The sequence below is a fragment of the Nomascus leucogenys genome, chromosome 12, assembly GCF_006542625.1.
Source record: "Nomascus leucogenys isolate Asia chromosome 12, Asia_NLE_v1, whole genome shotgun sequence".
In the NCBI taxonomy this organism is placed as follows: domain Eukaryota; kingdom Metazoa; phylum Chordata; class Mammalia; order Primates; family Hylobatidae; genus Nomascus; species Nomascus leucogenys.
The window spans coordinates 75,265,862-75,281,215 of record NC_044392.1 but is presented as its reverse complement, the minus strand read 5'-3'; the positions used below and the strand labels follow the sequence as shown (position 1 = coordinate 75,281,215).

General features: G+C 37.1%; 1 protein-coding gene across 1 annotated transcript in view; it reads left to right on the top strand.

Annotated features, from left to right (window-relative positions):
* PALMD (palmdelphin) overlaps positions 1–15,354 on the top strand; it is a 48,880-nt gene that overhangs the window by 9,398 nt on the left and 24,128 nt on the right. Inside the window, exons 2-3 of the mRNA XM_030825007.1 lie at positions 7,373–7,453; positions 12,592–12,716. Coding sequence (XP_030680867.1) covers positions 7,373–7,453; positions 12,592–12,716 — 206 coding nt within the window. The remainder of the gene's footprint in view (positions 1–7,372; positions 7,454–12,591; positions 12,717–15,354) is intronic.

Below are 15,354 nucleotides of genomic sequence, written 5' to 3'. Positions count from 1 at the left end.
TCCAACTAGAAAAACAAACTATGGCCGTTAATCAATACATTTTCTATAACAGCAATAAAGGAAAACTTGAATATATCTAATTGGTAAATGATCTAAACTATGCAGTATTGGTACCAGAATCAATAGTTAGAGAAACTATACAGATAACCTGCAACCAGACCCTAATGTACATTTTTAAAAATTGGTAAGTAATAAAAGTTTCATCCTAAGTCAATAGGAAAGAATTATTTGATAAAACTTCAGATACATAGTTAAAAATTTAGAAAAACAATTACTCAGCATCTATGATGAATCAAAATAAATTCAGCTGAATTAGTCGTTCTTTAAAAGAAAATATGGATGAATAATTACTGATTCTTAGATGATAAATAATATTAAAAACATAAAAAAAGTTAGTTATTATTAAAACCATCTTAAACTTTCATCATCTGCAGATCTTGAAATAATTAAGCAATAAAAACTATTGTGAGTTTTAAATGCTTTGTTTTTAGTCATCAACTGCTACCACCTAGACTTATTCCTTGTCTAAATACCACATTCCTTGTCTGGATGCAATTCACTCTACAACTTTGCTAGGGATTAATCCATAATTTCACCAGTCTTTAAATATTCATCATTCACCTCTTTGCCTCTTCAAAAAAATTGGGTCATTTGCCACTTTCAGTCTTCTGGTATCTTTTCACTTCATCCAAGATTCCAAAGAGGTTACTTAACAATATTTTTCTGTCATGTCTATAAATTTTTCTACCCCCTGAAATGAAACCCATCAGAGACTGAAGACTAGAGCAGCTCTGTCTTCAATGCTGTATTTCCTCTTCAGCTTTGATTTCGCTTTAGACATTTTTGTTCTACCCTTTTGAGGATCAAGATTATTCTCCTTAATCAAAAATATGAAATTAAAGTAGAAACAGAATCATATTTTATCTGTCATTTTAATATTACACTACACTATGTATCTCAGCAGTTATCTTGTTGCCTTTATCTTTTTGTTCTCAGCATAACACACATGCACAAACACACACACACACACACACGCATGCACTGTTTGTGCCCTCAGTGTTTTCACGTTTCACATCTTCACATCACCCTGGATTTTTACCTTATTTACACTATTACAAATAGGTGTCACCGTCTTATCTTTATTCTTGGTTGTGTGAGCTTATCTGGAAACTCTCAGTGATAGTAAATGATTTGGTTTTATTTTTTTAAATAGTAGCTCTCTTTTCTTCTTACCCGACATCATTTTTAATTGTGTGTCCATGTTTCCATTCGTAAATTGCCCATGCCTTATAATCTATCTTCCCTCTTGAAATTTTTGCTCCATTTTCAATAATTTTTTTAAGAATGTTTCTCAAGAATCGTAAAATATACTTTTACTGAAATCTGGTAAACTTCTAATTATGCCTTGGCTTCTTTCCTAAGAATACTATTAGCATATCTTTTTTTCTAAGTTACCATTATTTGCACACCACCAACTCTGCATTGTTGGTAGTACCTAAATTCAAATAAGCAGTTTCTACTAGTGTTCTTTTCAGACCCTAAGCAATGAAAATATCAGCAAAGCTAATCATGAAGTTATAAGATTATCAGCTTCTAGCAAAATGAATATGAAAACATTCAACTATTTTAATTCTTCAATCATTGCACTAACTTGCCCCTTCCAATTGTTTCAGTTGGTTTAGAAAAACCACCTATACCCTCTTTCTAGTCAAGTAGCATGATGGCTTCTGTTTTTCTTTACTTTTATCCTTGCCTAAATGCCCACAACCATGCTTTTCTTTTGTAGAGTTAGTGAGAAGTAAAAAGAGCCCAGGACTGAGAATTAAGATCTTCTTACTAGTCTTCGTCCTGCCACTAAATACCTTTCTAAGCAAGCCACTTAACCTCTTAAGGTTTCAAACTCTAATATGTAAAATGAAGCATTTGGACCGTAGGATCACTAGATCTCTCACCACTTGCAATATCATGACTCAGTGGTTGCCCTTTGTGCTCCCCACAATCTGTTTATTTGAAATAACACGGTTCGTTCATTGCTCCTTTCAGTTATGTGGCCAAATTCACCAAGTCCTATTACAAATAATATCAGACTGACCCAAAATAAACTTCCATGTGGGTTCCCCTTCTCCTATACCCATTAAATGTAGGTGCTTCATGGAGGCTCTCCTTAGCCTCCTTTTCTTTTCATAAAAAATGTCTCTCATCGTGCTCTCATCTATCCCTTTCAAAACTCACACATCTTTATCTCTAGCTCTGACTCTTCATCTCTCTCCATCCAACATTCCAACTGCCTAGCAGATAATTCTACCTATTTGGCCCAAGGACACCTCAAACTTGGCGAATCCATCACCTTTTTTTCCAAACTCTTCCTTCTCCCGATACTCCTATGTCTATGCGTCATTCTGCTCTCTCGTCAGTTTCCTGAACATAAGAGCCTTGCATTCCATTTGACACTTTCCTTTTCCTCAACGATATGTCATCAGTTGCCAAGTCCTGACAATTCTAACTCCTTGCTAACTCTGACATCCATGCCCTCTGCTCCTTCTTGTTCAAGCTCTCATGGCCTTATGTATGAGTTGTGCAGTGGCCTAACTGATTCTCCTCTTCATATTCTCTCCTTTCCATAGCTATTACACAATGAGGCCATATTCAGCTTCTTAAAACATGCTTTTAACTCTATCATTCTTCTTCCCCTGAAAACTTTTTATTGCTCCTTATCTCAATATGTAAATAAATTCTGAACCCTTTGTCATGCCATTCAGTATTAGCTACTGAAAATCTATCCTCATCTGGTTGTTCTTAATTTCCTGCCACTCCCTATATGGTAACTTAGATTCCAGACTTGCTGTTCTAAATAATGTCCCACATTTTTTAGAATTTGCTCACATCAAGCCCTTGACTTGAATGCCCTTTTTCCATACTCCCCAGCCTCACTGTAACTACCCAAAATATTCCACTCAGATGCTACTCCAAAGCTTCTCTTAATGACATCAGCTAGGAACAACCTCTCCCTGTCTCCCCTCAACCTGCATCATACATTACTAATGCCTTAGCGATAACATGTATTACTGCTAAAGTTGTTATTATATGTTGGCTGGCACAGTGGCTCACGCCTGTAATCCCAACACTTTGGGAGGCCAAGGCGAGTGGATCACTTGAGGCCAGGATTTCAAGACCAGCCTGGCCAACATGGCAAAACTCCATCATCTCTACCAAAAATACAAAAATTACCCAGGCGTGGTGGGGCATGCCTGTAACCTCATCTACTTCGGAGGCTTAGGCATGAGAATCACTTGAGACCAGGAGGCAGAAGTTGTAGTGAATTAAGATTGTGCCACTACACTCCAGCCTAGATGATGGTGCAAGACTATGTCTCAAAAAAAAAAAAAAGAAAAAAGAAAAACTATTACATGTAATAACTTTATTTCTCAGACTATAGTTACTTACACAAATGACTTTCTTTAGCCAAAGTAGGAAGATTGCTTGAGCTCAGGAGTTTGAGACCAGCCTGGACAACACAGAAAGACCTTGTCTCTCTTAAAAATAAAAATAAAAAATATAGGCCGGGCGTGGTGGCTCATGCCTATAATCCCAGCACTTTGGGAGGCTGAGGCGGGCGGATCACAAGGTCAGGAGATCAAGACCATCCTGACTAACACAGTGAAACCCCGTCTCTACTAAAAATACAAAAAATTAGCCAGACGTGGTGGCGGGCGCCTGTAGTCCCAGCTACTCAGAAGGCTAAGGCAGGAGAATGGCGTGAATCTGGGAGGCGGAGCTTGCAGTGAGCCGAAATCCCACCATTGCACTCCAGCCTGGGTGACAGAGCGAGACTCCGTCTCAAAAAACAATTAAAAAATAAAAAATATAGCCAGGTGTGGTGACGTGTAGTCCCAGCTACTTGAGAGGCTGAGGCAGGAGGATGATTTGAGCCTGGGAAATTAAAACTTCATTGAGCTACAATTATGCCACTGCACTCCAGCCTCGGTGACAGAGCGAGATGCTGTCTCAAAAAAAAAAAAAAAAAAAAACAGAATGTAAACTCACGTCTACCAAATAATTTTTAAACACTGCACAACTCCTAATATCATCTTGAATATAGCGTTTGCACGTAAGTAGCTAAGCATTGAATAAATCAATAATCAAACAACTCAGGATCAATTCTGCCTTCTTGACAGGATTAGGCATATTAGAATTTAGCACACTGTTAATAATATAACTAAAATACTTATACTCAAGCATTGTGCTTACTTTTATCAAATATGTGATTGTGTTAATATCATTAGATCATATTAATAGATGGTCACAATAACTATAGTTGTACAAGGCGAATAAATTAATTTTCAAAATAATTAAGAGATAACCTTTAACAGGTTGAAATCTGTGGGCGTCAGTTGCTAAAATAGGCTGTCAGATGGCTAAAAATCTAGGTAAACGTCCATTGAACAAAAAGTCAAGGTAGTTGGACATTGAGAAATAAGCAACAATATGTTATTCATAATGGTTACATTAATAACCAGTAATGTATGATGTGCCAGGTTGCAACAGCTATCTACAGAAGTGCTCCAGGTTCTAGGGAAATTTGGGGAAGCAGATGGCATTTCACTTTTATTTGCTCCATGAGAAACTGGGAAGAAATTAGCTGACTATGATAACTTTTGGTACACTAGCAATCGAGCTAGATAAACATCTTAAGGTTGACTTATAGTTTAGTCTGCTATACTGAAACTAAGTTATTGTCATATTATTTTTCATTAATGCTAACAGAGTTCAATGAAATTTGGCAAAGGAACAATAACTCTCTGCTGATGAATATCTTATGAGGAAAAAGTACGCCTATCTTAAAATAGGATCTTGCCTATAAACATTATGAAATTTCCTTCCTACCTACCTCGACTGATATAAGAGAGGCATCATATTACCTCTGAGTGACAAAACATTAGTATTCCTTAGCAACTCTTGTATAAGCCTGGTGTTGCCAAAACACTTCGGATGGCATGCCTCTACCCACAGATTCAGTTACCTGATTACTAACCCCAAGACGAAACTAGCCCAAATGGCAAACTAGCCCAAACGGGCAATGAGCAGGGGTGGGGAGGCATTGCTGGGTTCAGCAATCCTGTCCACCCCACAAAACATGCTCTTCTCTATGGGCTTTTCATGGAGAGCTAGTTGCAGCACCAGCATCTAGGGAGCTAAAAATGTGCTCCCTACTAATGAGAGGTCACACTCAGTGCCTGTTGTCCTAGTGCTGCCTCCTGGCCACAGTACTTCATGAGGGAGAAGAAAAAGGCAGAAATTGTGACCAGCTTGATTAACTTTCCACTCCAGGGAATGGCACAGTGAATTGGCTAGGAGTGTGGAGGCTGACTTCAGGCTGCTTGGGTTCAAATCCTAGCTCTGACAATTGTCAGATGAAACTTGGATGAGTTAATTTCCCCTAAATTTCCATTTCCTCTTTGCAAATGGAAATTACCTCAGTATCTCTTTGTTATGACGAGTATTAAGTAAAATGGTGCCTGAAAAATAATTGCCAAAATGTTTGGCACAATGAATTTAAAATACAATTAATATTTGCTCAAATAACAACCTCTAGAGAGAGTGAAGAATTGACTCAGAGAGGCTTTCAGAGTTTTTGTTACTAATGGCCAGATTTCATCCAAAGAAGTGATTCTCAAGATCCATGCCTGTTGCCTAGCTATTTTTTTTTCAAAATAAATACTTAAGAAATTTTAAAAGTAAGCTGATACAGCCTGAGTCACACAGTGAGACCCTGTCTCAACAAAACATCAAAAAATTATCCAGGCATGGTAGTATGCACCTGTAGTCCCAGTTACTCAGGAGGCTAAGGTGGGAGGATTGTTTGAGCCCAGGACCTCAAGGCTACAGTGAGCCATGATTGTGCCACTGCACTCCAGCCTGGGCAACAGAATAAGACCTTATCACAACAACAATAATAATAATAATAATAAGCTGATGAAGTCATATATTCTCCTTACATGCAAAGAGAAACACGGCATACAGTTGGAGAGCAATATGTTGCTTTTCTTCAACAAATGTACCTGAAATTATACATCAAAAAAAGAGTTTTTATCTTCAAAATAGTCACATCAGGGAACCCATGCACTTATATATCAATAATGCACTTATATAAATAATGCTGCCAAACATTTTTGGATCTCCTTCTCCTAAGTTACCTTTACGGCTTACTTCTTTTGGATGTCTTCATTGGCAGCAAAATTTTATCCTTTGGGAGTTTTTAATTTTGAAAGCAGATTTAAAACCAACACATATGAATAAGATGGAGAAGAATGTCACCTCTGATCAAAAATGAGGAAATAAAGACCTTTTTGCATAACTAGTCAAATGTCTCAAGCAATTCCAGAGAATCTCTAAAACATTTCAAGCTAATGAAAGCACTGTCAGATTTAACATGTTGCTTTCTATGTGATTAACAAGTTATATATTTATTTAATGTTATTAAATACCTCTACAGCACTGTAACGAGCACTGTTCTAGAAACTTTTACATATATCAGTTCATTTAATGCTCACATCTTATGAAGTAGGTACTCTCAGTATCCTCATTTTACAGATGAGGTCATTGAGACACAGAGAAGTTAAGGATTTTGTCCCAAGACAGAGCTAGTAAGTGGAGGAGGCAAAAGTCAAACCCAGGCTGTCTACTTAGTATGTTTGCTATATTTTCTTAAAAGTACAACCTTTTTGTATCAGTAGTTATGCTTTCTGGGTTGTCTGAGGTAATGTAATTTAAACTTGGTGAAAGATACAATATATCTTCATGAGTTTTGTTTTACCTGAGCTAAAAGCCTTCTTAGTGTTAAGAAGCACTACCTCAACTATTTTCCTCTATCTTCCCACAGCAAGCTATACAAGGAGGAAACAGTCCCAATTTCCAACTTCCTAGTTTTCTCTTGATCCATAGGTTGACCTGTTTTTCCACATAAGGAGTCCTTTCACCCAGAAGCTTCTTCAACCTTGGACCGGATCAGTCTCTCTTCTCACGATGTTTCCTCACACCTATTTCAAAACTCGTCTCCTTACAATTCATTTTTTCTATTACATCACTCAGTAGGTCAATCTTGCTAGATTAATGGAGAAGAAGGAAAAGGGGAGTGAAGAAGGATGTTTAAGCCCTCTTTGAAAAAGTACCTTTTCATATTCTTTCCCATAAGGAAAATGCTTCAAATGTCTCGCTTTGCTCTCCTTTGCTTTGAAATAGGAGTTTCCAAAGCAGCTTCATACCAATGCCAAAAAATATCACTAACGGGCCATTCAGATAGTGACAACAACCCCAAGGAAACATAATTAAGCAAATTTTAAAAATAAAATATACTGGAACTTTTTTATTTCAGGATAAAAGAAAAATACAGGAAGAAATCTCACAGAAGCGTCTGAAAATAGAGGAAGACAAACTAAAGCACCAGCATTTGAAGGTAATTTATGGCTTTAATTTCATTTCAGTGATTTTGTATTCAAAAATTCTATTGGTACTCAAATTTCAATAGTAAAAAAGCTTTAGGAAAGAAAAAAATTTCAAGATAGTTTGACTAACATTGTAATAACTATAGGGGAGGCCAACAAAGCAGTAACATTTGCATATGAGATTAATACCTTCTAGCAAACATGTGCAAAGTTGAACACATGGTTTTATTACTTTTATCCTTTATAACTGAGTTTCCCAACCTTGAGAATTCAGCCTTGAGAATTTGGCCCTGCTCGCAGTCTTGCTTAACATCCCCAGGGAGTGCATCCAGCTAGGAAGTGCCTTTTGAAATCAATGAAAGGCCAGTCATTCCCCCAGGGTTGCAGAACAGTGTCTGGCCTGGTCAAGGATGCTTGTATTTAAAAGCTCAGTGCAATAAGTCCAATGTTGTTTGAGTATGCTTCGGGTTTTTGTTTTATTTTGTTTTGACAGAACATGAGATCATAACCAGAAATAACTCTCCATGTTTAAAATCAGATTTTACATCTTTCACTGGGTGTGGCCATTTTGTAATTACAGCACATTGCGTTTCAACATTTTATTACTTAGCTTAGTGACAGGATACAAGCAAATGACAAACAGCAGCTCCTTGTGAAAAGGCCCAAGCAGGAAACTACTTATCTGACAGGGCTGCTATCAATAGATTTAATGAATCCCCTTAATGATACAAGGCTGCACACTCACGGGGTCTACAAACTTAAGTTAAACTTGCCAAATGCAACTGACTTCATTTTTCTAATGGAACAAGTACCTGCCTCTGAAAAGAAACATAATTTAAGATTCCAATTAGCCTCATTCTCTGGATTCTGTTTGCTTCTTTGCTTCTAAACAAGTTGACATTTCCGATGTTTGATGGATAATTTCAAAGCACAGTTAGTCTCCTCCCCTTCCAATATGTCACATTGAATTTACATGAGTAGTATACATAGTCAAGAAATGTAGTGTGTACTCCTAGAAAATCAATGAAATTTTTAAAAAAAAGTGCCAAGTTGTTCCAGTGCAATTTAAATGAAGTCAACAGTCAAATCTAGAAAGTTTTTTAGATAGGCCATTTCTAACTCCAAAACCAGAGGTCATTTGCTCTCCTTTCCTCTCTCTCACTCTCACACACACACTTGCACAATTTACACACACACACACAATCACACACACAATACACACAATCCAGATCTCCCAATGAACTACTTCCTTCTTCTGAGTAAAATGATAGCTCTCTAGGTATCCTTGAGAATGGGCAATTGCTATCCTTGCAGAATGGGTAACCACAAAACAGTGGAGCTCACAGTAGAAGAGAAGATTTAAATATCCCCTTAGTTCATTCTAGAAGTAAGTTTCGCATGAAAAGCCTGACTCACTGAAAGGTCCATTTCTGAAGTAGCACCTCATTTCAGCACTTGCCAAAAACAGTCTGGAAAGTAGTACATGATCTTCCTTATTGGTTTCTCTCCAGAACACAGGAGACCTCTCCTGATCCAATCCAATCAAAACATTTATCACGTTTTGGACTGCCATATACAGTTGTGCAGATTGTGTACTGCACAAACGTACCTGAAATGATGGTGCTAAAATCTTGTCCACATTCCTTCGCCAGTCGTGCACTCTGGTTCAGGGATGCTTATAGCTGGAGCGAAAGGTTTCAATTTTCTCTGCACAAAAGTGCTATCCACTTTCCCAAGCTGTTCATTGGACAAAAGGGGTGTGTGTGGCATGGAGCAGGGCTAGGAGTTGGGGGAAATGACACATTGTCCTAATTTGGGAAATTCAAGATTAAATAAACAAGATAAATGATAGTTGTTTTAATTTAAACTACAGTATAAGTATTCTTTAATCTGGGGTGGTCAAGAAGGCACTATTAAAGGTATGGGACTCAAGTTGAGTCTTAACTGATAAGTAGAATTTATATGGATGTATATAGGGCCTTCAGTCAATAAATATTTATTAAGTACATATTATGTACAAGGTATGAAGCTAGACACTAAGAATATAAAACAAGTGAAATTTGGCCTGCGTCCTTAAAATGGCAACTGATACATAAACTCATAATAACAGTTGTTCTGTAATAAACAGTGTATGGGAGGCGTAAACTGAGAAGAAAGAGTGGCTATTTCAGTAGAGCACATTCTTCCAGGTTTTGTAGAAAATAGTTGTCTATACCAAACAGCAACAAGGCATAATTCCAAAATGGGGTTCAAAATGTGCAAAAGTATTTTTAAAAACAATTCTACAATGTCTTCACCAAATTAAAAAGCTCTGTTGGCCTTTATAGTCTGTCTCTTATTTTCTTCATCCATTTGTCCTAGTCTTCATGACTATCCTCTCCACTTTCCTGATTGCAAACTAGTTCATTATACTTCAGTGATACACATTAAACAACATAAGCATACACATTTACAAAGTGTTCCTCCTATATCAGAATACACACATTTCAAAATAGTTGTAGTAACTCACTCTGATATTCTTTAGCTTCTGAACCTGATGATCATTCTCATAATGTGCTAGCAAGGGAATTTCTGGGACATTTTTTATATCTTAATATTCAAACTATTCATACAGAGATTTTTTTCTGTATGGATCTTCTTGCCTAGTAATATGATCACAATCTCATGTTACCAGGAAACACAAAATACAGTCAATCTGAAAAATTTTTTACTTCCGTGAGTCCGTTCAATTCAATCTATGAAAAACCAATTTATTCCTACTCTACTGTAACTTCTGGGTAGATATAGAAGTGCTTCAGGAAAACCTTTTCCTAAAAAAACTGCAGAAAGACCCATCACCTGCATGTCATATATTTTCATTTAGTTCATATGGCTTTCAATTCTGAATTTCATTGTAAAGTAGATTTTATTATACTCATTAGCCTCATATACTAAAGTGCAAGTCTAAACCGTGACATAAAAGCAAAATAACTCTTTTGATTGCTACAGTATGTATGTGATTGCATCATATATCATTTTGATTGCACGTCCAAATTGAATATTTTATATTTAAGTTCAAAGAGTTCTCCACCAGGCATAAATAAAAATTTATGAAGTATGAACAAAGTTTTACAAGACTAAAATTAAAATTATTTCTAACCAGACTAAAAACCAAGAATATAGCCCCAAGTTAACCTAATCACATCACAAGAATGATTTGCTACTCTCTATAATTCAGCCTCATAAGACCACCCCACCTGAGTGTTTCTTATAGAGCTATGTATGCCATTGGCTGGAACTTTCCTTACAGGTGGTTTGTAAGGAGTAAAACTTACTTCTATAGGTGTTACTGTCTTCTTTCCTATGCATTAGCTAAAATTCCATTAGATAAAAATAAATTAGAATCAAGGTAAATTATTAAAATGCTGCTATATTCAGAGTTTCTTAGCATCTTTGACCCCAGAAGCTGAATCTTGACCAATGTTAATCATATTTACTGGGTCTGCAGGAAAACATTTTTGCAAACAGCTAAACAGCTATAATCAATGGTTAAGATAACACTGGGGTGAAGAATCTCTGGCCACAGAGTGGAGTAATACAAATTGCTCTTATGGTGTATATCGTCCACATGCAATTGCTTAAGATTCTGAAAAGGCCAACACAAATGTGATGATCGGGGTTGAAGCTGTTATTTACTAAATCTAGTGGTTTCCAAACCATATTCTGTGTATCCATAAGCTTTCAGGCCCCCTCACTGCTTCAATTAGAGCAGTCCAGAATTCATCTGTTTCCCAAACTATAGTTCCATATAACATTTGTTCATAATGTTATAAGTTATAATGTTATATTGGTTTTTTTTAAGAAAAAAAGATTTAAAAGTCATTGCCTTAGTAAAAAAAATAATCATCCTTTGGTAATTATCTATCACAACTAAACTTAATTTTAAATTTTTTTTAATTCAGAGATACTTCTATCTCAGTGGTATTTATTCTAGCATCCTTAAAAACACACACACACACACACACACACACACACACACACAAAGTTATTCTTACTTACTGTCAGTTAAATTTCAATATAAGAGGAAGAAGTCCCAAAAAATAAAGTTCCCATTCTCTCCTCACGGATTTTAAATATAGTGAATCCTCAATGAATAATTAACAATGAATAACTGAACAAATAATTTATAGGGCAGACTGGACACATAATGACAGCCCTTTTATTCCAGGAGAAAAAGAGAAACTTGAGCTCCTTGAAAATAACACGACCATATATCTGACGCTTCCTACTTGAGATGTAGACTACACGCTAATTAAAGCCTATCCAACATTTACAGGTCTTTTTCATTTGTTTTAAGTCTTCTTAGGTCTTTAAACTCCAAGACCAGGCATTTAATTTCCTCATGCAAATTCAAGAGGAGTTTTTGTTTTTTCCATCTGGTGAAACATAATTTTTTGTGTGTTGTTAAAGTTGACAAAAACTCACCAACATTTAGACAGATCAGTAAATTTTGCACTTAAGAATGTCTATAACCAGGGAGATTCTGAGAAGAAAGAAGGGGAGCTAAGTAGGCAAAACAATAAACAGCTGCCATACAGCCTAAGAATAACACTGAATGTGTTTAAGGCACAACAGCAACCTTCTGTTTTGCTCACCATTCCAACTAATCCCACAAAAGATTTTTTTAAGGCAGTCATTGCATGCTCTCACGGGGCGGGGGGGGAATATCAAAATGGCTTCAAGAAGCTTTTGACTTTGTTAAGGACACAAGATATATACCCATCACTAACAGGTGACACTAAAGACATCATATTATGAGGTCCCATTATGACTGTGATAAACATACAGTATGGCATGGTTCTGAAGACAGAAAGTGAGGGTCAGGATGGGGCTGCCAGGAGTATGGGGGCCAGGGATCTTCATGCTGAAGAAGAGACCCAAACTAAACCTTGAAGTATAAATGGGATTTAGATGCATAAAAACTGGCTTTGAATAGAGTCAAGAAGGTTACAATGAAAGAAAATACCAGATTTATTCAGGCAAGGCACTGAGAGAAAATAATTCCTCTTTAACGTGTCACCTATTGAAATTCATAAGATTTGAAAGCAGTAAGAGATTTTGGAAATCATTGACCGATATAAGAACATATCTTTATGTTTCCTGACATCAGAAAAAGGCCTTGAGGGAGAAATGGCTTCTAGATGGAATCAGCAGCGGAAAAGAACAGGAAGAGATGAAGAAGCAAAATCAACAAGACCAGCACCAGATCCAGGTTCTGGAACAAAGTATCCTCAGGTATGGCTCTCACTGAGATACTCCACAACTACCTTTATTTTGACTTTGTCCCATGTTGTGCATAGACATGCCATTCTTACTTTCAGAAGCATAATCAAATCTGCCATTTGAATTTCTTTTTTTTTTTTTAAGGCATGCTTTCACACTGTCACCCAAGCTGGAGTGCAGTGGCATGATCTCGGCTCACGGCAACCTCCACTCCCAGGGCTCAAGCAATTCTCCAGCCTCAGCCTCCTGAGTAGCTAGGACTACAGGCACCCACCACCAATGCTCAGCTAATTTTTGTATTTTTGTAGAGACAGGGTTTCACCATGTTGCCCAGGCTGGCCTAGAACTCCTGAGCTCAAAGTGATGCACCCGCCTCAGCCTCCCGATGTACTGCGATTACAGGTGTGAGCCACCACGGTCAGCCTTCCATATAAATTTCTAAAACACCAAAAGGCCCCAACAGAAATTTTACTTTAAATATCACCTGAGTATAGCAACACTAGATTTATTTTTAAACGCATATTGATGACTTACTCATACCTCTCTGAGCCTATTTCCTGCAGAATGGTAGTAACAATGCCTACCTTTTAAAAAATGTATGTGCTAAACTACCAGCACCTACCTAGCACATGGTAGGTACACAAACAACAGTCCTTCTTCACAGCCCCAGCCCCTACTCTCACCTTAGGACAGGTGACAAGTCTACAGGTGTGTTTACCCTGTCCTTCCATCATACTTCTCTCAGGCCCCCCCCAGTCACAACCATGATATTGGGAAGAAGATTCTATAGGGATACTCTACTCACAGTTTCCCTCTTCTAGTTCTTTGACGATTTGGTCACAGGTGTTCACTTCATTTCTCAACATCCTTTCCTGCTTATTTTGTGAGATCAGTACAGTCAGGCAACTGCTGGTGTAAGAAGTAATGTTCTAAAATTATCTTGGCTTGAAATAAGGTGATGGACATGAAAAAACTGGAAAGCTCAAATGTAAGGGGATTATTAGTATTATCACACGCAAAAAAGCACAAAAGAAACAGATACGGGAAAGGTCAGAATCATTTTCTAACCTATATAGGGAAAACATTTAAAAGATGGAATTTCTAGTGTTATAATCATGACAACAAATTAAAGTCTACCCATCTTTGAATAAAGACGACTTTCAAAACCTCATTCACTTTAATGTATTGCATTTACTGAGGACTATAGAAAAGATCTGAAACACAAAAGTATTTGGTATCTGTGCTATGACCACATTTTGTCCATACTCACTGCGCTATACAAACAGATCTCATTAGGCTTAAAACTGACAACATGAAAAAAAGGCTTCCTCTCTTCAAATTATTTCCATCCATTTTACTTGATTAATTGCATGCACTTGTATATTTAATAGCTAAAGTCACTGACTGCTCATCCTTATCTAGATGTTTTTGAAATTAACAATTCTTAAAAGGTTATATAATTGAAATGTTTGCATTTATAAACCCCTCAGTTGTTTACTCAAAGATTTGAAGTGCTTCTAAATAGTGGATAATAAATACTTTAAAAATAACCCAATAAATCAACTCTACAGTTTGGAAAACTCAATTCTTATCAAGGCATCCCTTAGCAAGACCTTCTCACCAAGATCCCAGCATAAGTGGGTGATTACTTTCTTTATTCCTCAACACAGAACCCTTATCTCTGAAGGAGTCCTGAACTTAATCCCCGTAAACCTTTCCCACTGCACAGACACCTACTTGCTTCCCCTCAAAACCTCCTTTTAGAGTCTTTCCACACACTGAACACCTACAACTTTCTCTGCATCTGATGATAATTGAAGTGGCTACATATACTCAAACTCCATTAACAGGCTTGGGCAGCATTCTGAGTAATCCGAGTATTAACCAGGACTCTACTGATTGCTTTTAGGCCTTGCCTGAATGCTCTGAGAAGCACATAAGCTCCCAGAAGTATTGACAGTGGCTTGTCTAGTTAGAGCTCCTTCCTAACCCAAAATTAAAAAGGAGAAGGAGGAGGGAGAGGAAGAGAGAGATATATTTAATAAGCCATAGTATACACCAGACAGTTTACATATATTGTCCCATTTAATCTTCATAACCCGGTGAGGGTAGGTATTATTACCTTCACTTCTTTCAGAGGAGTTAAGGAATTCACACAACTAGGAAGTGGGAGGTCAGGGACTGACCCATTTGACTACTCCACAGTGCCTGTGAAGTGATAGCACACAGCAACCTCTGTGGACTGAAAAGGTATTCTCTCTTATAGAATATCTTTGATGTGTGTTCTGTCCCTTTGATCTCCTTTCTCCAAAATCTCCAACCACACTTAGGGTCTCCCTCTATGTCCCCCTATTCTCTTTGGTAAATTACTGATTACATGTTTGTTTATTATCCAATTTCTGGCATCTCACTACAACTTTTAGATCTTCATGATGCTATGAATCCATCAATACTCCTTTGTGAACACCAAATGAGTTTAGTCCTTAAATATAAGTAATAATAACAGTAATGGTTCATTTTTAAAGGAAGTTGTATAATTTACAAAGCACTTGAACTTACATTAAGTCATTGAAAACAACAATCCTAGAAAGAAAGCACCAACACCTCCATTTCACAGATGAGGAAATAGGCGCAGAGAGAGAAAGTGACT